The sequence below is a fragment of the Protopterus annectens genome, chromosome 13.part0 (genome assembly GCF_019279795.1).
Source record: "Protopterus annectens isolate FY-2018-M chromosome 13.part0, PAN1.0, whole genome shotgun sequence".
Taxonomy (NCBI): Eukaryota; Metazoa; Chordata; order Ceratodontiformes; family Protopteridae; genus Protopterus; species Protopterus annectens.
Genome location: NC_056747.1, coordinates 722,768,107 through 722,794,719, shown reverse-complemented (window position 1 = coordinate 722,794,719; position 26,613 = coordinate 722,768,107). Strand labels below are relative to the sequence as shown.

General features: G+C 38.6%; 1 protein-coding gene across 2 annotated transcripts in view; it reads right to left on the bottom strand.

Annotated features, from left to right (window-relative positions):
* Positions 1-22,096, bottom strand: part of SGSM2 (small G protein signaling modulator 2) — a 1,814,022-nt gene extending 1,791,926 nt beyond the window's left edge. For both annotated transcript variants that reach the window (XM_044054411.1, XM_044054410.1), the window contains exon 1: positions 21,852-22,096. In XM_044054411.1, coding sequence (XP_043910346.1) covers positions 21,852-21,905 — 54 coding nt within the window. In that variant the 5' untranslated portion in view covers positions 21,906-22,096. The remainder of the gene's footprint in view (positions 1-21,851) is intronic.
* Between the last annotated feature and the right edge of the window lie 4,517 nt (positions 22,097-26,613).

Below are 26,613 nucleotides of genomic sequence, written 5' to 3'. Positions count from 1 at the left end.
TGTGCAGGTTTAATTCGTCATTTAGCTCGTGTAGCACACAGCCGGGGACACCATCCGGTCCCATTGATGCTGTGTTTTTAGCTTTAGAGAGAGCAGCTTTCACCTGCGCATTTGAGATGTCTGGGAGGCTACACTCTGCTGGGATAGTCATCTCTCCTTTAGGGGGGGAGAGGGGGGTGAAGTTTGCACTGAACCTGTCTGCCAGTATGTTGGCAATGTCTGTGGGTTCAGTGATTTTTGTATCATTTTGGACTAATTCTGAGCATATCTGGGAGTTTCCACCCAGGTTCCCAACATAGCTGAAATGGGCCTTATGATTGTCCTTTGAATCCATGGCAATTTTTCTCTCAAAATTGGCCTTAGTTGATTTTATTAGTGCTCGTATTTTTTTTTACTAATAATGATTATATATATATATATATATATATATATATATATATATATATATATATATATATATATATATATATATATATATATATATATATATCTCCTACAAAATCCCGATGCCCAAAATACCGAGACGAAAAGCCCGAAACCCCACATTACCAAAACATTGAAAGCGCGAAATTCAAAATCGCGAAACTAATATATACATACAGCACACACACAAACACACACCCTCCCCCCATAACCAAACAAACCACCCTACACTAAAGATAAGTAGGGGGGGCTGTGCCCCCACACCCCCCTACTTTATTATTCTAACTCAGAGATCGCACAAACATATACACAAGGCAAACTCACACCTACACATTACAGTCACACCCACACACACACATATATTATATAAGAACAGGAGGAAAAAGGAGTAGCTGGACAAAAAACAAAAACAAAAAAAAACAGGGAGAGAACAAACTCTACACAGACAATGACTGGAAGTAAACTACTCTTCCCCCAAAATTATTCACAAATTAAAGATATTCCTCTCCTGTACCTACCTTCATCTTCTTCTCCTTACCCTTCTTGCAGACACTTTCATTACTAAATAAAAGCACTTACCTTATGCCCATACTTCCACCTCCCTTGCCATAACCCCATTCACTGTTAAAACAACAGAAGGAAGAAATTGTTGCAGAAGAGAGGAAAATCTCAGGATGCAAAAAACTCCCTCACCAGCCTCAGTAAGAAGCTGAGATCCCTCATAAAATCCTCAAGAGGTAGTTATGAAACTAAAATTGCCAAAGATTCCAAAGACGGCCACAAGGCATTATATAGTTATGTCAAGAAAATGAAATGGCAATGCTCAGATCTGCTCTGAGCTACAACAGAATGGCATTAAATATACTGATCCTAAGGATATTGCCAATATCCTGGCAGATCGATTTAGTGCCAACTTCACCCCCCTCACCCCCTAAAGGGCCCATCTCAATACCAAAAGATTGCCAAATTCCAGTAATCATGGCCACACAGTTAGAAACTGCACTCTCCAAAGCTAAGAATACAGAATCCATGTGACCAAATGACATCCCAGGTTGTGAACTATAAAATGAACTGGCAACTCACTTAAGTGTCATGTTTAATCATAGCCTCACCTCAGGTTTTGTACCCACTGAGTGGCGCACAGGGTTTACCATCATAATTCCGACACGTATATTGCAGACACCACTACAGCGAACGGCAAGGGTTGAAAGGTAACAATGTCGAACTAAACACTGTGGAAGTACAAATCTCGCCCCTATCTCAACTCATGATAAAGCCTGTTTGGAGGCTGAATTTGAGATGAACTTTCAGCAATGTCTGAATTCAACACAGTCACTTTCGCGCTTGGGAATCAGAGATACCGGCTTTTGACAGAATGCACTTCAGAGTTATAATAGTAAACCGGCGCACAGCTACAGTTATCCCACTCACAAGGGGGGATCCACCTTGGATCCCAGGAACTACCGTCCCATCAGTCTGACGAGCCTGATCTGCAAGGGCATGGAATGCATTATCATGGAACTTGTAAACAAAGACATTGGCAACCTTCAAACACTGGACCCCACCCAGTTTGAGTTCGTGAAGGGCCGATCTTGTCTCCTGAACCTGACTGACTCAAAAGAATCAGTCTCCAGAGCTGTGGATAAGGGTAAGGTGGTCCACACAGCTTATCTGTACCTTGCCAAGGCCTTCGACACCATCCCTCACTCTGGAATCATAGATAAACTTACTAAGCTGGGCATAAATCCCCATGTAACTCGATGGGTTGCCAACTGGCTTACTGACAGAACCAAGATTGTAAAAGTAGGCGACTCCAAATCCAGCTCCAGACAAGTGGAGTACCTCAGGGTTCAGTCCTGGGACCACTCTTGTTTGGCATCTACTTCTCTGAAGTACAGGCCAACACTAAGGGGACTCTGGCTAACAAAGTTCACAGATGACTGCAAATTGGGAGCAATTAATGAATCCCCAAATGATGTGGATATTCTACAAAAGGGCCTTACAGAAACAGATGCCTGGTGCCAGAGCCATGGGCTCAAGCTTAATGCCAAGAAATGTATAGTTATCTCCTTTGGAAAAAAACATGTATCCATGAATTACCACATAGGTGGCAATACACTAAACATCGAAAGTGTAATGAGAGACTTGGGGACACAGGTGGACAGTGGTCTCACCTTCGATAACCATATCGCCACAACAGTCAGGAAATCCTATGTGGCACACCTCATCACTAAGGGCTTTTCATCCAGAAAAAAGGAGGTCATTGCCCCACTATACTCATCCTTCATTAGACCCATTATAGAGTATAAACGCCCTGTTTGATATGTACCTCACAAGACATCTGCAACAGCTGGAAAGGCCGCAGAAATACCTCACTAAAAGAATCACAGGCCTAAAGCAGATGCCATATGCTGACTGTCTAAAAAAACTCCAGCTATACTCTGTGGCATATCGTCTACTCAAAGGTGATCTTTGCTTAACATACAAGGCCATATCAAACCCCAAGCTGTTGGACATGCTCCACTTAAAGAAATCCCAATCTCTCAGAGCCACATGCTTCAGGGATCTGACCCTGGTCATCACAATGAACAAAACATGTTGGAGGGAAAGGTTCCTGACCCAGAGACGCCCATAAATGTAAAGCAGAGCACCTCCTTGGTCTTCAAAAGGAACCTTGATGGTTGGATGGGAGATAGGAAATTCATCCCGGGGATCATGTCAGTCGCCCTGCTAGACAGGGGTCCAGAGAAGTAATATTGTGGGAAGAAATATCCAGGGGAATTGTTATGGCTAGGCTTGTATAGGCCCTAGGGCTGATAGCCTAGTACCAACCTATGAACCTATAAAATAAGGTGCAATGCTTCCAACTTCTTCCAAATAGCTTTTCCAAGTCCTCCTTCAAAACTTTATGCATGAATGGTCTCATTCAACAACTTACACATGAATGTTCATTCAATGTCCAATGGTTCTCTGATGGTAAGCAGTACTAACCAAATGCAACTCTTCTCCACACTATAATGGGTCAGTGATTACATGCCACTCTTCCATCAGCACCTCCATTATCCTTTCCAGTCTCGGCACCAACATCTTCAAGAACAGTTTAGAATCTGCACATTTCACAATTAGTGGGGATAACTCCCTTTCCTTAAGTTAAAGTTTGTTGTAGTGCTAATTTCCCAAATGTCTTAAAAGTCAAACAGAACAAAGTATCACAATCATAAACAAATATTAAATTATTGTAATATACCGAAAAAAGTTACCACAGTACATTACTAATTAAAAGAAAAATCACAAAACTGAGGTGAAGCAAATAATTGAAATTTCTCAAGTCAGAGCTAAATAAAAGGGAGACTGCCCGTAAAGCTGAAGTCCGACCCCAGACTGCTCAGAGTAAATAATAAATCTGGTATGCAGAATATTTAGTGCGTTATAAAAGCTTCACCAGTTCACCAAATCATTAGCGCGTTATAAAAGCTTCACCAGTTCACCAAATCATTAGCTTCCATCAAGAAATCCATTCAGTAGTCCAGGATAGGCCAAGTTGTTAGCATTAATGTCCAAAACAGTATTTGACCTAACACTGTTCAAGTTTAAAACAACTCAAAGGAAATTATCCAGTGTGGCCAAGAGGTAACCAATTGGCAACAACATAATAAAAATTACCCATCCATGATTCAATATACTCTGCCACACACAGCAAGCTCTTTAAGGCATAAAAAATACTCAAAAAATGATGGCAGTTTTCTTACGTTTCTTATCCTCAACTTTATCCAAGTTAAACAATAGCTCACATCTATCTCAGTGGAAAATGAAAACCTAAATGGTTCACATAACTGAAACCAACAATTAGGATTCCTGATCACTTAATCCATAACATGATCACTTAATCCATAACAAAAGCAAAAAAGCAATTAGGAATCATCTTACAAAATGAGTGGTAGCAGATAAAAAAAAGACTGTTAAGTAGTGGCAAAGTAACCAGAGGAACATAAAAAACAAAACAGGATTGTCTGCAAGCAGCCACTCACTGCCATCTTTGGCAATGCCATCACTTTCCCATATCCGCAAGCAACCCCTTCTTTCCACCATCATATTAAACAAAATCACTACCCCTCTACTTACCACTCTCTAATAGTCCATAAGGAACCTTTCTGCCCGATGTGCATTCATATAAATTTTGCCACAAACTATACTTCTTTCAAACTCCCCTTCTACCAGCAGTTTTACTAAAATTTATCCCCACATGTGCTTGCCCCTTTTTAACTTTCCATCAACTACTCCAGCTTATACAACTCCCTCAAAGATGAATATTAAGATCTCTGCTCTCACTCATCATCACCGTTCACTATTTCCATTCTCGGTTTCTACTTTTGGTTTTCCAACTTGTAAAAGGTAGGAACTTCAACTTTTTCTCATGCAGCCATCACAAATTTCCATTTTCCCCAAAGTACCTTATAATGACTTCTCACCTGTGCATTGACTTCATACTACAGCTACCATGTCTTCTTCCACCACCCATAATCTCAAGTCTTCTAGAATTTTCAGCCCTACCTTCTTTACCTTGCTAACCCTCACACTTCTTATATTTCTTGCCTTTATCATAAGCCACTTCCACCATACCTCCTTTTGTCCCGCTCATGTTATTCCTTCCTGAAGTTTACTACCTGTCAGGCAATCCCCTTCAACAAATCTGCCCTTCCTCCATCTATTCACCCATAATCTACCATTACCCACATTTTTCCAGCTACCTTCATACAACTTAGGTTACCAGATGACAGCCCATCAAGTCCTAATCAACAGATTTCAGCAAAACTTACTTAGTAGAAAAATTACTACGTAGATTCATGTTTACTCTCTTACCGAAGGTAACAGCTTCTGAGGTCACACAGCCTTAGAGAAATGCAAGTAATTTTACAAAAAAAGTCAGTCGATGGAGCAGGACTTAAGCTGTCTATACGCTGCACTACCACATGAGCAAAGTCCACCAAAATTCCTCTCTCTAACATTTACACTTCCCACCTTTCCCAAGTTAATCTTCCTACACCGAAAAGACTAATAAACCAAAATAACTACCAAGTGAGCTAAAAGTTCACCAAGAATTCCAAATCCAGCCCAACAAAAAGTTGAAGCAATACAGCTCTGAGAGGACAATCTTTGACCAAAAGTTTAATGCAAAGACACCATAAATGCTCACAGAAATACGTTCGATTGACATACACTTCATCAGATGCAGGCTTGAATAAAACTTGAATAAAACTTGAGAAAACGTATTTCTGTGAGCGTTTATGGTGCCTTTGCATTAAACTTTTGGTCAAAGATTGTCCTCTCAGAACTTTATTGCTTCACCTTTTTGCTGGGCTGGATTTGGAATTCCTACACCGAAAACCTATCTGGCATGCTCAACTGTCACTTCCCATGGAAAGTATATTTCTGCATCTTCCACATTCATCCTCCTCAATGTATCCACCCCTTCCTACATCGCACACCTTACTGTGCTCCCAAACTTACAGACTTCCCTCAATCCAAATAGTACATCCACTGAAATTTAATATTTAGTTGAAATCCAATCTGACCATCATCTTTCCCAAACTCCGTTTGCTTTAAAATTGTCAAAAACATATCACCACATCAGAGGTCACCCACAAAAATCTCATACACCAATCTCACCAGCACATTGTGCTTTCCTATCACAATATTCCATCGTCCGTCTCCTACCACCTTATCCACTACATTTCCTCGCTTCAGCTGTACTACCCCTATTTTACCTTCAGCCTCTACTCAGTCCCACTGTCAATACTCTGCCTCATCACTTCCTTCCTTCCAGAGTTTGTCTCTTGCAATAGTAGTAGTAGTTATGCTTCCTCGGCCAAACCCATCAATCTCTGCTACTTGATGCTACAGTTCAAGCTCATGTTCCACTTCACTAAAAGTTACTTACTCCCTTCTTTCACTGCTTACCATACATTTCCTTCCCTGTCAAATCCCACTGTACATAACCTGCTGAAAACATCACGCTGGCTGTCTATTTTAAATGCAAGATACAGAACTGTGAATCCCCCAACTAAAGTGCCATTAAAAAAAGTAAACCATGAACCTCAAAACTCAGTCTCTTGCCATTAAACTGTTCTTGCACTAAGGCTCTACCCATCCCCTCTGCCTTATGTGGGGGGACTGTGGCACCCCCAAATTGCTCTTACATGTACATGCTAAGAATGAATACTTTGAGGTACAACACAACTGGAGTTATGAATACATATTGTCACCTTTGCAATAGTCTCACTTCTCCAAGAATTCCATTCACAGGTCTTGCACTTTCAACCGGACTACCATCGTATGGCCTCCCCCAGATGAGGACGCTACAACAGAGCTAAACTCAAGAAGCCCTAGGTATTAAAAAAGCAATGCACAAAAACAATACTGCCCTTGGTCCACTAGCAACGCAGACTGCCTCATCTCTGCCCTCCAGCTGTAGCTGCTATACTCCACAATACAAATCAGCCAGGACTTACTTCATTTCTCCCCTTCTTGTTCCCTTCATACCTCTCAAGTGTACCCCATTACCAGGAACGTACCTCATTTGGAGTCTTAAAAAGTTCACGTTCCTCAACGTTCCACATTGAAAGAGTCTGTCACACATTCAGTGTTAGGAATTTTTTTAAGTGAAATCCATGGTAAATAGAAATTAATCATGTTAATTCATTAAAGGATCTTCTTTATAAGTAAAACCAGAATATTTTAACAATCCTATGACCTTCCTAGTTGAAGCTGTTAGCAAACCCTTAGTATGTGTTCCACATTTTGCCCATTTGTTCCACGTTATGAAGGCAAGTGTTCCTCATTTTGGAGATGGAAGGTTGAGAGCTATGGTCCCCTTCACTCTTCCCCTTTTTCTTCTCTCCTCTTTTCTACCCTTTGTTCCGTAACTGTTTCAATACGCTCTTTAATGCACCACGGGTCTATGTTTACCTATAGAATGAAATCTTAATCGAACAGCTACTCAAAACACTAAACATTAAATGGTCCATTTACCGAACAGGCATATCATCATAAGTAAAATCAATGAAGTGTCATACCTGGCCAACCAGAAAAGAGCACGTAGTACGAACGTAAACACAACACTAAAACAGGCTGATATGAATATACAGTTGCAGAATTATTGCCCCGTACAGAAACCTGCTATACAACGGCTGCCCCCCACCCACCCCTAACTAAATATACCAACTCAAGAGATTGCACTACAGTAGGGAAAAGCAAAATGTATAAAAGGTTTTGTTTAGTTTATATCAAGCAGTGTGCACTTTAAAAGGTGTATTTACGGACATAGCTTTTCTTCAGTTTTACTTCACAGTATCATCGGATGTCCACAATACTGGGCAGGTATAAATACTCAGTGATTTTACTTACAACGAAATGCCTGTCAGATAAACGGGATGTTCGATGTTTAGTGTTCTACGAATAGCTGTTCGGTGAAGATTTCGTTCAATGGATAAACATAGACCCCTGCACCATAGTCTGCTCCGCCCCTAACCAAACCTCACATTTTTCCTCCCTCCACATTCCTCTCTCCTTACTATTAATTTCTCTCTCCTTCCTTAACTATTATATTTATCCCACACCCTGGTCACCTCATGTGTTTACTGCAATAAACAGGCCTCCTTAAATAACCCACAAAAAAAAATCTGCCTTTAAAGACTGAGAACTAATCGTACTTTTGCAACTTGCACGAATTCCAACATTAAATTTAGATGTATTTCTAGTCATACATGTACTTTATAGATGTAGATATATGTGTGTTTTACATAAAATAAAAGCTATACAATCCCCATTTGACTTTACGCCCAAAAGTTATACAATCTCATTTGACTTTTCTCCCATTTAATGTTGAGGTAGATGCAGACAAAGGGGCAAGTTAATTATATTTTATGTTAGTTTTGAACTTTTGTTTATTTTATTTTAAATTTACCCTTTGTTACCCAGGTTTAGTTCCACTAGGCCAGCAGTCTCTTTTCATGGGAGATCAAACGTGGTATTCATACTGACTCGGGAAATTCCCTTAAGTTGGGCAGATGGGACCTCAACTTAAACTTCTCACCTGAAGGATGACACTTTCAAGAGTACAGCCTCTCCTAATGCTGCACTGTGGTGTCAGTAATTGAAAATTAAGCCAACCGCCTGGGGTGGAAATAGAAACTACAGCCTTATGATCTTCCAGTACCTTTCTTTGTTGCATACTTACCCTTGCTCTTGGGGTGTATGTCAATGATGAAAAGGGTCTGACAAAGTGCAACGCGCTAAGTGACAATTCAGAGTAGGTAATCAGCCAGCATGCTGCAGTACTCAAGTGATGGGCAACAAAAGCAAATCACAAAAAATTGATTGGAGGTCAGGATTGAACCTACAGCCTTAGAGTTACAGAGCAGAAATCTAGCCATCAAGCTATTGTTATGTAGCACAGTACCCACACCATCTTCTCTCTACAGAACTATAACCTTTTTCAATAAAATCAGGACATTACCTTCATTCTTCTCACTATGGAGGAATTCCCTTTCCTCTGCCAAATGTCTCAAAGGCTCTTTTCAAAGCATGATAATGCATGCTATTAATGCAACAACCTATACAATGGTTTCACACGAATACTATTCGAAAACAGTATGACATTTTAAGATGGGCCTGAAGCAAAAACTGACAAAATTATGCAATAACTAAATATTGTCTTTTACTTCTTATTCTACTCAAAGACCTATGTACTGCATTACTGTGTGGAAAGTAACTCAATGAAATTTATCTTTTATCTCAGCATACCTCTCAACTGTCCAGATTTTCACAGAACGTCCAGATTTTTGCCTTAAATATTTGGTCCGTTTCAAATAAAATGTGTGTTTTCTGGCAAATTTCTCAAGATTGAAATCACTAAAAAATTACATACAATTGAGTTTCAGGCTTTATATCCTACAGAAAATGCATGCCAACACAAAACCTGTTATTTTATAAGCTTTCTGAGCTTATAACAGCAATATTTAGAATCTGTCCCTATTTGTGGGCCTTTGTCCTCCTATCTCTTTATGCTTTGTCCAGATTTCTTGTGCCAAGACGTTGAGAGGTATCCATCTCAGTCTTCTACAAACAACACAGACATTATTAAGATACAGAGAAGTCTGGTGGCTACAAAGTATGTTTAAATACCACATGAAAATGTAACCACTCCAGAACACAGTGCAGCTAAATTGAAGAAAACAAAACCAATGACCTAGATTATCTTGAGATCATTTTCTTAAAAAGATCACCATCAGTGCAAATATAATCAACAATCAATAATGAAAACACCTCATCACGCCTCTCAACCTCTCACCACAAGAAATCTGGACAAAGACAAAAACAATGGAGGTGCAAAGGCACAGGGACAGATTTTAAATACTGCTCTTATGAAAACTTAGTTGCTAGAACGGGTATTGCTTTATCTTGTATTTTCTGAATGATAGAACGTCTGAAACTGAAACATATGACACTATTTAGTGACTTCAATCATTAATAATTTGCTAGAAAACCAAAAATTTCAAGAGGAAGACACCACACATTTGAAGAAAAATCTGGACTTTCTGCAAATATCTGGACTGTTGAGAGGTATACAACTCATAGCTGGCTCAATACCAGTAGAGTGAAGCTCAATACCTCAAAATTTTAGCCCTTCTCTTTAGGGAACAAAACAGTCTTGTCTAATAGATCCAGGCTACTTTGCATCTCATCCAAAAATCAAAACTTCTTCAGTGAGCTAACTGATCAGGTTAGATATCTGGCCATTATGGTCAATTATACAATAAAAGATACTTAAGAGTTCAAAAACTTGCACGCTAATTGGACAGACCAATCAGCGTACACACTGTAAGTCAAGCATCCTCCATGGTAAAAAGCCTGTTGGAAAACTAATTTTCTTAGTGACTAAGCTAAAAACAGCTTTTCCACACTTCTGAATAGCACAAAACTGCTCACTACATTTAAATACATAAAAAAAAAAATTCTAGCATCTTTGTTTCATGAAAGCTCCAGGACTATAAGCTGCTATAGCCTAACCCCACCACCACCACCAAAACTGCAATTTCTCAAATAGCTCAACTGTTACTCAGTTCTGTGTGGCCAGAGGCTAAGATGTGTTGCCCACAGCTACCAACCACCTACCCTTCAAACACAAGAGCCACGAAAAAACACTGGAGTGCACTTATGTAATGACATTATTACGAAAAGGTAAGCATCGCCCTCATGATCAACCCTGGATAAATCCTGTGTTACCCACACCCAGTTGTGCACTACTACTAAATCATAATGTAATGGGATCGTGAATGGGCCTCCAATCATGACAAAGACATGGATGTTAAGAAATTCACCTTGAGACTGGAACGAAGTGAGCTTTGAAAGGTACACAACAACTTTTGTAGTGCAAGGAGCACTGTGATTATGCTCTGAAAATCAGAAAAAAAAAACGTGTTAAGCAGGAGCATAATGTTAAACCTAATCTTAACAATGCTTGGGGTGCTTAATAAAAGTTTGTTAAGCACATCGTAAGTGCAGTTAAGATCAGGTGTTGTGCTAGGGAGTAATAGTAGACTGTATCAGCTGGCAAATAACAGTGGCAGAAGGTACAACAGCTTTACAAAACTGTTATTTGTCTCACTTATAAAAAGAGTGGCAAAGTGAAGTGTCTGTTAGTTTCTTTCTGCTGTCCGCAAGTGTTTTACTGTCTTTCAAATGCTTTGAAAAAACACGCTTCTGCAAAAGGTAGCACATGCACTATGAAGAATTATGATTGGGTCACCAATCATAACCATGTGTTCTTGACATGGATGCCAATATCACATCGCAAGCTTTGTTTTTTGAGGTGAATTTCTTGCCATCCATGTCTTGAGTGCATAAGTTGGTTATGAACAGAAACCCTATCATAAACCTTCATGTTATACACTTTTCAAAACTGTTGCAGTAGAAATTCCCTGCATACAAGAATATAATTGGCGTATCTTTTTTTTTTTGCCAATTTCAGAGAGAAAATAGGCACACCTAAAGTACCGCTGTATTTCTGTATGCACACACACATGCTACATGACCTCAAAAAAAAAAAAAAAACCCCAACAAATAATTGGAATGATGCACACGACTTAAAGTACAAGAAAAGCCACGTTCCATTTATCGTTTTATTTAATTTTTAAATTACTTTATTTAAGCTTGTTAGAATTAATAGAAAGATGATCCCACCAGAAGAACTCTGGACTGCATCGTCTGCAGGCTTGAGTCTACTCTCCCGGGGAAACCAGCTGGGAGGACAGTTAGCTTGCCAGGGACAGGACTGATGGTGTAGGTGCAAATGGACTAAATTCAGGTGCTGCAGAGGGACTTGGGAACAGGTACTGGTGTGTGTGTGGCAAGAGCCTGAATTCCCTACCCACCACCATTTGTAAAAAATTTGCAGATTTATGTCTCATATTTGTTCTGTTCTTCATAAAATCTGTGGTTTCTCTATTTTTGTTTCTTTACACAGTCAATAGTGCAGTGATTGCATTGTTGCCTGACAGCTACAGGTTTTCTGGTTTGATTTTTGGCTGGGGTGCTTTCTGTGTGGAGTCTGCATGTCGTCTGTGTGTTTGTGTGGGTTTCCTCTGGGTGCTCTGGTGTCCTCTTCTGTCTGGAGTGTTTCTCCCTGGGCCTCTGCTGAAAATTGGCTTTTGTTCCAAGTCAGACTTTCCTGGTTAACAAATGTTAAATAAATAAAAATGACAGGCATTTGAATTCCAGACTTCATATTCTTCAGAAAGTACATGGTAACAAAAAAACTTTTATTCTAGCAATTTTCTAAGTTTATAAGATGGATATTTGAAATTTGTCCCTATTTTTGGGACTGTATTCCCCCATTATTGGCTTCATCCAGGTTTTTTGTGCCAAGGTTGAGAGCTATGGTGAGCTGAATTCACTGAATATGTTTGAGGGCTGTATTCCTCCATTACTGGCTTTGTCCAGGTGTTTTTGCTAAGAGGTCGAGAGCTATGGTGAGAACTGAATTCACTGAATATGTTTGAGGGCTGTATTCTCCCATTATTGGCTTTGTTCAGGTGTTTTGTGCTAAGATGTTGACAGGTATGGTGAGAACTGAATTCACTAAATGGTAGCCATTTAAGTTTCAGTCTTCCTCTCTTTCATAAAACAGCTGATTTTGCATAGTGGTATAATGCTCTGACTGTTTTGCACAAGGTCCTGGGTTCAACACTTGGCAGTGAAATGTATGGTGGTAATACAGCATTTTATTCTAGCAACTTTTCAACATTACACAAGCAATGTTTAAAATGTGTCCCTGGTTTTTGGGCTTTCCCCCCTCCCCCCAAATAAATGTTGGCTTTTTCTAGATTTCTCATGCTGCAAAGTTCAGAGATACAGCTGAGCGTTGAGTAGATTTTACAAGAACAAAAAAAGTTTAGTGCTGCTTATGCAGAGTCTGCTTGCATTGTTAATAGCACAACAGGTAGTGTACTTGCTTTTGATGCAGAAGGCTGTGGGTTCTACTCCCACAGTAGGTAGATGCATTGCTGATACTGTACTGTATTGTAAAGGGGGTGGATGCTACAGTCCTTTTTGGCAAAGATACCTAGTAACTATGAACCCGTTATTGTTTGCCATCCATTCCCTATTGCAATATTACTAGCTTATTTTTTTAGTGTAACATAAGCAATTTATTCCTCAAGGGCAACAGGCACTTTATTTATAGATGAAACAATGAAATATAAAAAGTTGTTTGCTAGCAGCAACCTCTTCATTAGTTACAGTGCTCTAATGTGGAATTATTTAGATGACTTTTACTTCTTCAGAGACTGTGCATATTTACTGATACTGGTGGACTGTAGAAGTTTGAGTAGACTTTTATGATGGAAATGTTCTGAATTGAGCAGTTTTGGCATTACTGGTGCATGCATTTTGTTTCATTGTTTACTGGAAAAATGTTCAAAACAAACTTAAAATGCCCTCTAAAACTGTACTGTATTGTACAAGGAATATAATTTAATACAATCAGGAAGGTGTATCAAAGAGCATGTGTATGTTTCGTGTGCAAAGGGCCTGTGATTTGAAAACAGCCCAAAGTTAATCTTTATCTGCCACTGGCAAAATGTATTTTCTTTGAATGTGGGTTTCAATTCTGTTTCAATGAATGTGAGTTTCAAGGGCAGAGAAGCTTTAATGCCAAGTCTATTTTCATTGAGAGACTGCATTGCTTTGTTTAGCCGACATCTATTTGTGTTTGTGCTGTACAATGCAAAATAAAACTTTCAAATGAAAATTAAATAATTGCAGAAATAAAGCAGTATGCACATTACAGTGTTCATGGTAAATAGGGCGAAATAACCAAGGAATGGGACATTGGAATGGCTGCAGGTGAGAGGCTCTATTTGACCATGATTTTGTGTGGGGGGGGGGAGCAAACAGACAGCCCCGGCTGAACTCCACCTCTCAACTGTCCAGATTTTTTACAGAATTAACAGATTTTTGCTTATTTTTGGTTTGTTCCTCATAAAATTTGTGGTTTTCTGGCAAATCATTTAGGAATAAAGTCACTAAATAATGACAGACATTGAGTTTCAGATGTCATAACCTTCAGAAAAATGCATGCTAAAGCAAGACCTGTTATTCCATCAACTGTTTAAGTTTATACAAGAGCAATTTTTAGTACTGTTTGTATGCCCCCCCCCAATATATTTGGCCTTGTCCAGATTTCCTGCATTAAGAGGTTGAGAGGTACGTGCAAATAAATCACTTTATAGGAATTAGGAATAGCCAAACCTCTCAATTTTGGCTCAAAATGTTGCTCTCCCCTTAAAAATCTCTCCGCAAAATGGCAATTTTGGAAGAAAACCTGGAGGGTTTACAATTATAAATAACTGTAATTATCAGAGTTATAGATAAGTTTTATTTCAGAAATGCATGTAGGATTTTCTTCAGCTGCTCAAGTTAAAGGTACTAATATTAAAAAGTGTCCTTTCTTTGACAGGTTCCCAGCTGTATTGTGCAGCAATTTTATATTTTTGCATCAAATGTTTGGCCCATTTTTCATAAAATTGTAGTTTTCTGGCAAATTAGTGGCAAATCATAAAGACTGAAGTTGGAAAATAATGGCAGACATTTGAGTTTCAGATTTCATACCCTTCAAAAAAATTCATACTAATGCAAGACCTACTGCTATTCTATTATCTAAGTTTATAAAAGCAATATTTAAAAATTGTCCTTATTGTTGGGGCATTTGTCCCACTTATGTGTATGGCTTTGTCCAGATTTCTTGCTCCGAGGTTGAGAGGTATGAGTTTCAGAGCCATCACCATCAGCCAGAGACATATCAAATTGTGACATACTTGTTGCACCCCACTCCCCCATGTAGTGACTCTGGATGTGTCCAAGCTAGGCAAGGAGCAGTTATGCAGTGTAAGCGTGCAGAGTATTCCCCCATCCAAGGTAGACAAGTACGACAGTGGCTTTTCATCTGTCCTTGATTTAGAAGAATGTTCTGGTTCAGTCATATTTTTATACTGTTGATTTATGCTTATTATTCAGAAATTGCATGATGTCGCAGTGCCTTGTTGCTCTGTGTTTAAGTAACAATGCTTTAATGACCATCAGGTACACTTGTCACAGATTGTAAGATGCAAGTAAGCTTTAATAAGCATACTGTTAAAGAATTACCAGCATTGAAAGCCTTTTTGTTGTCGCCATGCAGAGAATATTTACATAACTAGATAATGTATAAGCCTTGGGTATTGAAATGCATAGGACAGTATTTGTAATAAAGGGCAGGATAACAGTATTTTCAGAAGCTCATTACATTTGTTGGAGACTTGCAGTCATCTTTGCAGGCTCTACCCATAAACTAAACAGAATGCCAATCTATCATGTGTGGTCCATACCCTGTACAGTAATTATTTAAGCAATTTATCTTGAGCTTGTTTCTTGTTCGCTGTTCATTTTTTTACTTTGATCATGTCTTCCCCATGAAACAAGTGGATAGTTGTTGTCAGGCAGCAGGTCTTTTTTGGATAAGAAACATTTTTACAAGTGGGGGTATCACAGAGATTGCTTCTTTCAGCATATTACTTGGTACTTTTATAAAGCTGAATACAAATTATAATTAGAACTGCAGTACAAGGAGAAGTGGTTTGAGTTGAGTGCTGCTTGTTTTTTTTTTTATATACTTGATTTTGACTGGCATTCCAGTAATGTATTTAAAAAGTAATTCATTTTTTCATGCCTCACAACCATTTTGTTTCCATCCAGACATAGCTGTCACGTAGCCAATGCATTTAAATATTTTTTTCCTTCTACACTTCATGTTGTCTTGACTGGACTCTCATAATGATGGTTGGTCACCCAGGGCAGCGTATTTAAAGTTCCAGTTGTTGTGGCTCCACCCTTTTCGAGTTGGTCACACCCCTCCCATTGGCCACACCCATACAGATGTCTCCTGCAGCCCCCCCCCCTTTAATTTGAAGTCACCAGCCGCCACTGCTTGAAGGAAAGAATGAAGATGTGAACAGAAAAGCTATGGAGACAAAGAAAAAAACAACATTAAGCTCTCATTTAATTAAGTTAGATCTTCAGTGACAATATCAATGGCAATGTTTGTTTATTCCCCCAGTTTAAGTGCAACCTAGACCAGTGGATGGGTAACAGGAAATTAAATCAGTCCTGGCACCCATGCCCTTTACGGACAGAGAGCTTAAAAATGCCTGGCTCTCAATGTCCTATTCAGATATATGACATCATTATTCTTTTGGAAAAACTTGGCTAGGCTTAGAAAGGACCCCCCAAGTCATTATCCTAGTAACAATCTACTATCCATATGCTTATCACCTGAATAAAGGGTTTATGCCATAAAGGCAGAGTTTTCCACTATGTTTTTTTCTGAATTTGAGAAAAAAAATTAAATGATCTCAAAAGACCAATGTGAAATGTTTTGCAGACAGGTGCAACATTTATGAGTGGAGCTACTATAAATGTCCTAAATGGAACCCAAGACTGCGCGAGTTTTGTTCAGGACCTATACCTTAAGTTATACCAAGTATTACCTTCATAAATGTATACTGGTCAAATACAAAGCTAAACTCACAAAAGACAGAATGAGCAGTGGGGGCCATTCTACATGTTTCTTGTAATAGGCACTGCAGACAGTTGAAGGTTCAGATAAGGAACCTGTACTTGCACCTGCTATGACTGAAGTTGGGCGTTCTCTGCAAAATTTACATTTATTTGTTATAACAGTCTATGCATTACAAGGTATAACCTAACTTAGCCAAATGTCAATATATTTCATGATACTGAAACCTTGTTTTTTTTGAAAATGGCAAAAAAGCACCGAGGATTCAGTGAAGGACTGAAAGCCTACCCAGACCTTCTTAGCAAAGACAAAATTAGCCTGAAAACATTCCATGGTTAACCACAGCTGTATTGTGTATTAATACTTTTTTTATGAAAACATATTAAGATCCAAGCTTTTAAAATTTATTTTACTGGAAATCAAATGCTCGTGCACTAAAACTACAGTAATGCAATGAGTTCTTATTATAAGACGAAAGGGGGTAGTACTGCATGCATGCTGTACACTAAATTTTAGCGGCAGCACTTAAAGCTGCATCTAGATGGTATGTGCTTCAGAAAAAAAAGAAGTTTGTCATACAGCTTTTTTATTTGTATATTTGCTTTTGTTTACCAGGAAAGTCAGTCTGGAAGCTTTAATGCCCATTTTCAGCAGAGGGCTGGGGAGAAAAGCTCCAAAACAAAAGAACAGAAATATGTTTTTGCCAATTCAAAATAAAAACTGTCAACATTATTTACAAAGCATATGAGATTAATAAAATGCATGTTATCAAGATATTGCAAATAGAGTAGACAGAGTTAGGATTGCCTACTTCAAACTATAGGTGTGGTAAAGTTGCACAGTTTATTAGTTGGACAGGTGATAATATTTTAGGGTGGATTTAAGCTGTTGTTTTAGAACCTGTATAAACCAAACCAGTGAAACCAATTTATGATACTGCCTTTATGCAATTGGATTTGAGCTCACATATTAAAATGCTTTGAACTATAAAAAAAAAGTTATTTTCTGTCCAGGTTACAACAAATGCACACCACAAAATGAAAGCATATTTCCTCATGTAAGAGGTTACAAGCTACGATAAGCCAAGATCAAGCAAATGGATTCCAATCACCTTTAGAGTAAATTTAGATAAACACATAATGGGGGATAAATTACTTCAAAGAAACAAGGCATGAATCCATATATGAACACACACCCACACGAGCGCGCACTCACACACGTGTGGGTAAGTGCTCTCCTTAAACATCAACCTGAAATCCAGTTGTGACAGAGGCACTAGGTTTATTATTTTTAATAAAATATTTTGGCTGCTGCATTGTCATTGCTATTTGACATATTTCTTCCTCCTGCATGCATACAGTCTGTTACACTTACATCTTTACACTCTCTAAATTACAAACAGCGAGATAGAGAATTACTATAAGGTACACACACCAGTCATTTGATCACTCAAGAGACGATTGTCTCAATATCTCCATCAGTACCACAACAAAGGTAAATAACACATATTTGGACAGGGAACAGAATACAGTTAAGACACCTATAATTTGTCCACAAAGTGCCATTTTTATAACATTTTCTTCTACAGTACATTCAAACAGCTTTGTAGTCTCCACATCTGCTGAAATTATACACAATGTGTCATGTACTTCGGTTTTCCTTTAAATATGACACACATAGCTGCAATACAAATGCACTACAGAAAAGAAATAATTACAATCAGTGAGTACAACTCAGTAGCTTCATTTACTGCTTTAAAACTCTTTTTGTTGACACAACATTATGTCCTGTGTTTCTAAGAACTGTGACTCGAAGCTTGTAAACCAAAAATATACAAACATTATTGGCCAAAGGTGCAGCCACTCTGGCCACTCAAACTTGTATGATCACATGATTTCCCTAGAACTTTAATACCTTTTGCCCCCACACAGTGACATTCCCCTGTGTCATAACCCACTTCCCCTTTTATTTTTTCTCTTTAGGGGTTGCCACAGAGGAGTAATGGTCTGCAGTACAATTGGCAGTGGAGTTTTACTGTGTCAAGTTGCCAGCCCGGCACTCAAAAGAAGGCACACACTCACACCTAGGGCCAATTTAGAGTGTCCAGTCCACCTGCAGCATGTCTTTGGGATGTGGGAGAAAACCCACGTGACCGCAGGGAGGACATACAAACTGCGCACAGAAGTCACCCTAGCCGAGAATCGGACTGAAGAACCTCTTGCTGTGAGGAAGCAATGCTAACCACTGCACCATCGCGGCTGCCCCTATGTCTTAACCCACACATCCTCAAAATGTAATGAATGTTTCAGCTGTTAGTATCTTCAGAATGGCAAAGAAGAAATTATGTTTTGTCACCAACTCAGTTCCCAGCTGAAATGCCTCTCCACTTCAACTTATGCCTTCTAGTCCTAGATCATCTCTTTCACTAGAAAATAAACACCCTCCTTGCATACTGTTCTTCACTGAAAGTTATTTGTATATTTCTCCTTGTTTCCTACAAGGATCTCATTCAGGTCCTTCAACGTACTCCCATATGAATTCTGATTCAACATAAATAAAATACTGGATGCTCTATTACCTCTCTTACCGTATATCCTTATATACATAGGAAATGTTTCTAGAAAAAAAATGTTTCTAGAAAAAAATATTCTGATCTGGTGTTCTATTAAATGAAAATATTGGCTCCTTTCTCCTGCTGAAGACACCTCTATATGAGCACCCAAGCAGCTTATTCGATTTAGTTAAAATTGGACAGCTGTACAGCAAAATTATAAATCTGATAATCCAAATTACTGTTCTTTTTTCGTGCTGTATTCCCCACACCCCTGCAATTGTTCAATTTTTTTTTGTGCCCCTTGTGCATTATAAATGCACTACAATAATACCCCACTACTAATACTTGTTTTTCAAAATAGAGTCTATTTGTTGTTGCCTTCTGTCTCTAGCTGTGCAGTCAATACTCTGTCTGGTCTACACACAGAGACTCAATTCAAAGTCAACAAAATGTATTTGCAGACCTTTTTGTGTGTTTCTGTGCAAAACAGTCTGTTAACAACTAGTTGCAACACATTCAGAGCACATCTATGGTTTGCTAGTTTGATCACACATGCACTATGAAGAATCAAAATATGTTGGCATAATGGTTAAGGTGTTTACCTCACAGACACAAGGTGCACAGTTTGATTCTCACATGGGGTAACTGGCTAGGCTTAAAATGGCCCACAAGGGCAGTTAGTCTTGTAGTAATCCATGAAGCTATGAAATAAAATGTACCAATATCTCTTCTACCGTAAAATAACTACCAAAACTGTTTGCACTAAACTGATAACATTCCATGAAGCAAAGCACATGAACCCACTAGTTGCAGCCAGTGTAGGATATTAAACTTCAACAAACACACACCACATGTACGCCAAAGTACAGCGTAGGACTACTGCTAATTTGCGATCACAAAAGGAAGACAAGCCATTATTAATGAATACATTTTCTAATCACCTTCATATATACCTAAAGATTAAGACAATACTAGAATTTAAAAATCAGTGAGCAAATGTACCCAAAAACAAAAAGACCATTGAAATGTTATTAGTCTTCAAAGGAACAGAATTTCCCATGGGGTGATGTGGGAGCCGCATCCATGGAGTGAAGATGGGGAGTGAATGGGTCAGTAGGGCATCTGATGTGGCCAGACAGTCAAGGCAGGCCCAGGAGACAAAACAGCATAAAAATTCTCTGGACATATACAAAATTTACTAATAAAAGATCAACAAGAAAAATATAAAGTTTACAATGCAAAGAAATGAATATATACATATGCATATGAAAACTACTAACGCAATGAAAAAAAAAAAAAAACAGATATTTATTTCACCAGTAATCAACCAACAGCTGAAGAAATTCATATTTACACAGTGGCAATGTGCTTTAATCTTTGGTATACCCTTAATGAAATCATCAAAAACTGCAAAACAGAGACTAAACTTTGTTACTACTGTTTGATTTACTGTTTACCTGCTGCATAATGTACTATTGCATGCTTACTGCCTCAGGTCCAAGTCACCACTAAAAAGTGCTCCAGATTAACAACCTAGTTAACAAATTAAGCGTCAGGCAGGAATTTATTCAGCATATAAACCAATAATATGACACACAAAGCCAGTTATTTTAAGTATCTAAATGCACAAAAGGAAAAAGAAATATTCTGAGCAAAGGAAGTTATTTAACAGACTACCATTAAGAATTAGCAAAAGCCAGATATTATTTAATAGACTGCCCTGAATAAAGAGAATAAAAACGAATGGTAGATTTCATCTTTTTTATATCAAATGCAGAGTTTCTGCCCTAGCCGTTTTACTTACAATTAATATACTAACTGGCCCAGCCGTTTCAATATACACTTTCTATTAGTAAAATAAAGCACAGCCTAAGATTCAATTTGTATTTATATGCAATAATTTAAAAGTAACTCACGACATGTTTGATTACTGAACTGTAAGATGCATCATGGATTATTACATTAAAAATGTAAATTGGCTCTACAGTTCAATACAGCCGAGGCAGCACAGCAGCAGCATTAATGTATAGTACAAGTAATGCACGTTACTGTGCCCAGGGAGGCAGCCCCAGTTTACAAACTGCCTGAAACCAGCTGTGATCGGGGAGCTTTTTGAGCAACGCACCACCCCTTCCAAAAACCGAGCGAGGAAACAGCTGAATGAAAAAATCCATGAATGAAACATGGGCGATTTAATGCAATGTTACATAAGGAAGTAGTAACATTCATAAGACCAACAAAGTTCTGTAAAACAAAATTCAGAAAATCCGTGTTGGCTATTATCAGGCTCTCAAACGGAGTTTCTTAATAGTGCTCATAAAACAAGTGCAGCCGTGCAAACAGTATATGCATCCATGTAAAACATACACAGCGTCTACAAAGGACAACTGTAACCACCTGACTGTCAACAAAATATGGTAAGACAAATTAAAACGCAAACTGCGCTATCAATTACAAGGAAGCAAATAAATACAATTAAAGCTTTCAGCTCCCAGTTCATCTCCAAGAGCAACATTAAACTCAAAAACCTCAAAGCAACACCTAATGTATGGTGTGATTTTCTGACAGTTCTCTTAGAACTGCAAAGACGTAAGGAAGTCCGACAAAAAGCCATAATTCCAGTGATACGTGCATTTTTGCAACAGACAATGAAAAAGAAAAGCAATTAAACAATAAAAGCACCCACAACTTTTTTTAAGAGTATCATAACGTGTGCAAATGCAACAATTCTCAGCACAACTAGCAATTTTCACTTGTCAGTACCTCCTTCTTCACGTTCCATAGCAGTTTCTGCTTAACTTCCTCCTCCGAGCTCATGGTAGACAGACTTTGTCAGTACTAATGTGAAGATCACCAGTCTTCCCAAAGCTGCTTGCGTTCCCTTGGCCGAACCTCCACAGTGCTAAGAAGTCACCGATATCGAAAGCAGAGTCGGTATCACCACCACTGATTCTCTCTTTGAGGTGCGCTGAGTGGGAGCCATCTTCCAAAACGATTCCAGACGTCACTGGCGCTCTAGACACGCCTTCTTCGCCCAGGGTGTGTAATAAATACATTTATCATATACCCGCCACACAGCGAGAGCGGTAGGTAGGCGGGTCACACCGATAGGAACTCGCAGCTATGGCAGTGGCTCCATGGCAACCCCACTGCTTGAGCAGTAAGCCTGAGCGTTTTTTTTTTTTATCATCACATCACGCAGCGATATAAACCCAACATTGTTATTAGTCATCAAATCAGCACCAGATATAAGCGGTATTATCGGTCACGGTTAACTGTCCATTGTGAGTTATGTCAAGACAGTGAGTTTCTTCTAACCGTTTTGAATACTGCCATTTTAAGCGGGGTTATTAAAAGTAAGGTGACCAGTACACAAGTCAAGATACACGATGCATTTCCAGTGTACGACGCAGTCCCCTGTTAAATTTGTCATTTGTGGTGATACGGTACTGTCGATAAAGAACACAACGCAGTATTGATTAAAAAAAACTCAGTTGAACTTATGTCGTGACTACAGATACCTCCAATTATTGAAGTAGTAGATGCCTTCTACTATTAATAGCTCTCAACTGTCCAGATTTTTGCCTCATATTTTTGGTCGGCTCTTCCAAAAATCCGTGGTTTTCCGGCAATTCAATGGGATAATCTGTGGATTGAAATCACGTTTGAATTTCAGACTTCGTAATTATCCTTCAGAAAAATGCATGCCAACACAAATTCTGTTATTCTACAAACTATAAGAATAATATTTAAAACCTGTCGTTATTTTGCCCCCCATTATATCAGGCTTTGTCCAGATTTCTTGAGCTAAGAGGTTGAGAGGTATGACATATATCTAAGACGGTTTATTAACCCTAGTAGTCATTAATAGGTAGTTGGGTATCGTACTTTCTTCATTTGCTAAGCTAACGGACTTTTTCAAAGAAATAAATTACTACAAGCGATGTACGCCAAATAATAAGTAGCAAACACTGAAAGTAGGTATGTACTGCCAACATTTTGGAAAATGCCTCTCAACTGTCCTGATTTTCGTAGAATGTCCAGATTTTTTTGCCTCATATTTTTGGACCATTCCTCATAAAATGTGTGTTTTTCTGGAAAATCGTTGAAGATTAAAATCACTAAATAATGACAGAAGCCTGCGTTTCAGACTTCAAACCATTCAGAAAATACATGCTAATGCAAAAGCTAGTATCCTATCAACTTTCCAAGTTTATAGGAGCAATATTTAAAAATTGGCCCTATTTTTGGACCTTTGCCCCTCCCCCAGGATTTTTTTCTCGAAGAGGTTGAGCGGTATGTACATGATGTACCTATTTTTGGAGATGTGAAACTTTTTAGGCTACATTTATATTACCCCTTCACAGAGTTTTCTGAATCTTCCTCATCACGTCTGATTTTTGACACTGTCTAATACACAGAAAACTATGCTGCATGACCGATCTGCTAGTGGCGCCAATAATTTAAAGAAAGAGAAATATCTTACGTGTCCCTTCTCAGAAGCAAGCAACAGTAAATACTTTTGTGTGGCAAAATTTTGCAATACAGTTCATTAAAGTATACAGATTTTACACTCTGTCTTTGATAAGGTGCTTATATATTTCGATCATTTTTGTCACTCTCTGTTTTTAAAAGTATTTCTGAGTAGAATCCCAAATTTCTACTCGAAGGCAGAAGAGTTATGTGATATTTCGTATTCAGATTTTATGCTAATTAGATGTCCAGATTTTTTTGAGTGGCCATACTTACTTTTCAGCATAGTCTCAACTTCTTAGTGCAAAAAATCTGGACAAAGCCCAAAGGGGGGGGGGGGCAAAAGCAAAAAAAAAAATAGAAACATTTTAAAATATTGCTCTTATTAACTAAGTTGCTAGAGTAACAGCATCTGTTTTAGCATACATTTTCTGAAGGATTTGAAGTCTTAAACTCAAATGTATGTCATTATTTACTGACTTCAATCCTCAGATCATCCCAATGATTTGCCAGAAAACCACAAATTTTATGAGGAACAGACCAAAAATATGAGCCAAAAATCTGGACATTCTGCAAAAATCTGGACAGTTGAGTGGCATGCTTTTCAGAGTTTCAAAGGTAAGTACTTAGCTAGCTGCCTTTGTGGCCATCTTAAGCCAATTTCCTTTTTGGTGCTTGAATTAACCTACCCCATTTGGTGTTAGATTAGTTTTACCCATCCTTTGGTCAATAATTATCTTGTGATAATAACTAGGATCATACCATAGATAATCTGAGGGACCCATGCATGGAATAATGTATTTAGGAACTGCCTTTGTCCATTAGTAGTACAGGGAACAGACCTGGAGTAAATTTTATGTTTCCTGTCCATAGAGCCAAGTTGCCTTTCTACCTGTTTTCAGTACCTGCATACTGAGAGATAAGGGTACAAAGACTTCATAAGTTGGTGCGCCTAGCAAAAAAAAAAAAAAGGCACCTAATTAGTATATAGTTTGCATACACATAAATTGTCCCATTTCCCATGACTGAAAAACTGAATGCCAAAAAAAAGAGACAATACTATCAAAGACCCAGTCTAAAATTGCTATGTTTTAAGGAATATTACAAAAATCTATTTTGCAGAGCAATTTATTTTGGCTTCTGAAAAACAGGTAACATATGAATCTTCTATTTTTAAATTATTGGTGCCATAAATGTGTTGATAGTGATGTGGTTTGGTTGTTTAAGTTCTAAATAGTTTCACCATCTTGTATGAGGGGTCAAAGCCAGAAAATCATGTGAAGGGGTAACTCAACCCTGAAAACAGGAACATTCCTCCAAAACTCAGCTATAAACTAAAAAAAAGGAAGTGAAAAGCTAAGACTGTTCTCTGTTGCATACCGCTTTCTCAGAGGCGATCTCTGTCTAACGTACAGAGCCATGTCCAACCGAAAATTGTTGAACATGCTCCATCTTAGCAAAACCAAATCTACTCGAGCTACACGCTCTAGGGATATAAACCTCAACACAACAATGAATAGAACATGCTGGAGGGATAGATTCCTTCAGAGACTTCCCTTACTATGGAACAGGGTCCCGATCTACATAAGACAGAGCCCCTCACTATCACTCTTCAAGAGGAACCTTGAAGAGTGGATGGGTAACAGAAAGTTCACACCGGGGATCACACCAACAGCACTACTAGATAGGGGCCAAGGGTACTAGCTGCTAGTACAAGGGTCTAGGGAACTACTAAAGGGGCGGTGAATACCGCACAACGTGGCTGGGCTAATATATGCCTTCGGGCAGATAGCCCAGTACCAACCTATGAACTAAGCACTGAGCAATGCCATACTATTTATCATTGTGACACCCGTGCCCTGGCCCAGCAATCAAGACTTAATCCTCACCAGTAAAATCAGAGAGGGAGTCTCATATATGAGGAAAGGATAACAAATACACACAATAAAGTGCAATTTCCCTTAAGAGCACACAGAGATCACAGTCAGTCTGGGGCTGGTCACTCCCTTGCTCTCCAGGTCCCCAGTAAGACTCCCCACTGGCACAGCTATAGGGTCCAGATCTCAACCTAGCTGGGCAAGCTAAAATCTCCAGCACCCTCTCTGTCCAACCAGTGCTTTGTGTCCCTGCCCAAGTAGCTGACTCACACACTCTGAGATAAGTTTATACAACCACACAGACACTCCTGGGAAAGGCTGCCACATGTTCTCCAACTGTGCCCCTTCTACTCAGACTATACAGTAGTACCACTTGCCACCACCCAGCTAATAATTATCAGCTACTCAAAGGCAAGGCCCTTAAAAGGGTGTCCATTTATCACTGTGCAATATTATTATCCAATTGGTAGCATGACTTAAACAGTCTCAAGGCTTATTAGAGCGACTTGGTCAGTAAACTCTATAATTATGCAATGTACTCTAGAGCTTAAGTTATTTCTACATAAACCAGCCACAGTTAAAATGTTTTAAAATATTTAATAATAAATAATTAAAACCACAAGACAATACTTTCTACTACACAGTCAGTGCTAGTTAAGAGTTCACAGATCACACAGAAATACCTAAAATAATTCAGTAGTACAGTTCTGACAACACAGAAAAACACTTAGTCTAATCTTTCTAGCTATCCCTAAAAAAAACCACAAGTCTAAGATAACTTATATGTGAGCAAGAGGCAGGGCTGTGAGTTGGATGATCAAGACAAAAATGCTTAATGCCTTCTGATTCTCTCTGTTTAAATTGCTATTACAGTTCTGATAAACACTGCATCATCGTTTTACACTTTTCTGGAGTTCCCAGGCTACACATTAACTGCATTTACATTCTTAACATCTCCCTTTTGTTATCTTGCAGCTGGTCAAGAACAGAGCAATAAAAATGCATCTGCATGTTTAAATCTAGCAATTTAACTCTTGGTTAAAAAAATAGAAATAATTTCTTCATCTAGACCTTTCGGCACCACTACTTCAAAGGGTCACCACATGCATTACTTTGGTCAGTAGAGTGCACTGTTGTCACATTTATTTCCAATTCCACATGTAATAGCATTTCTT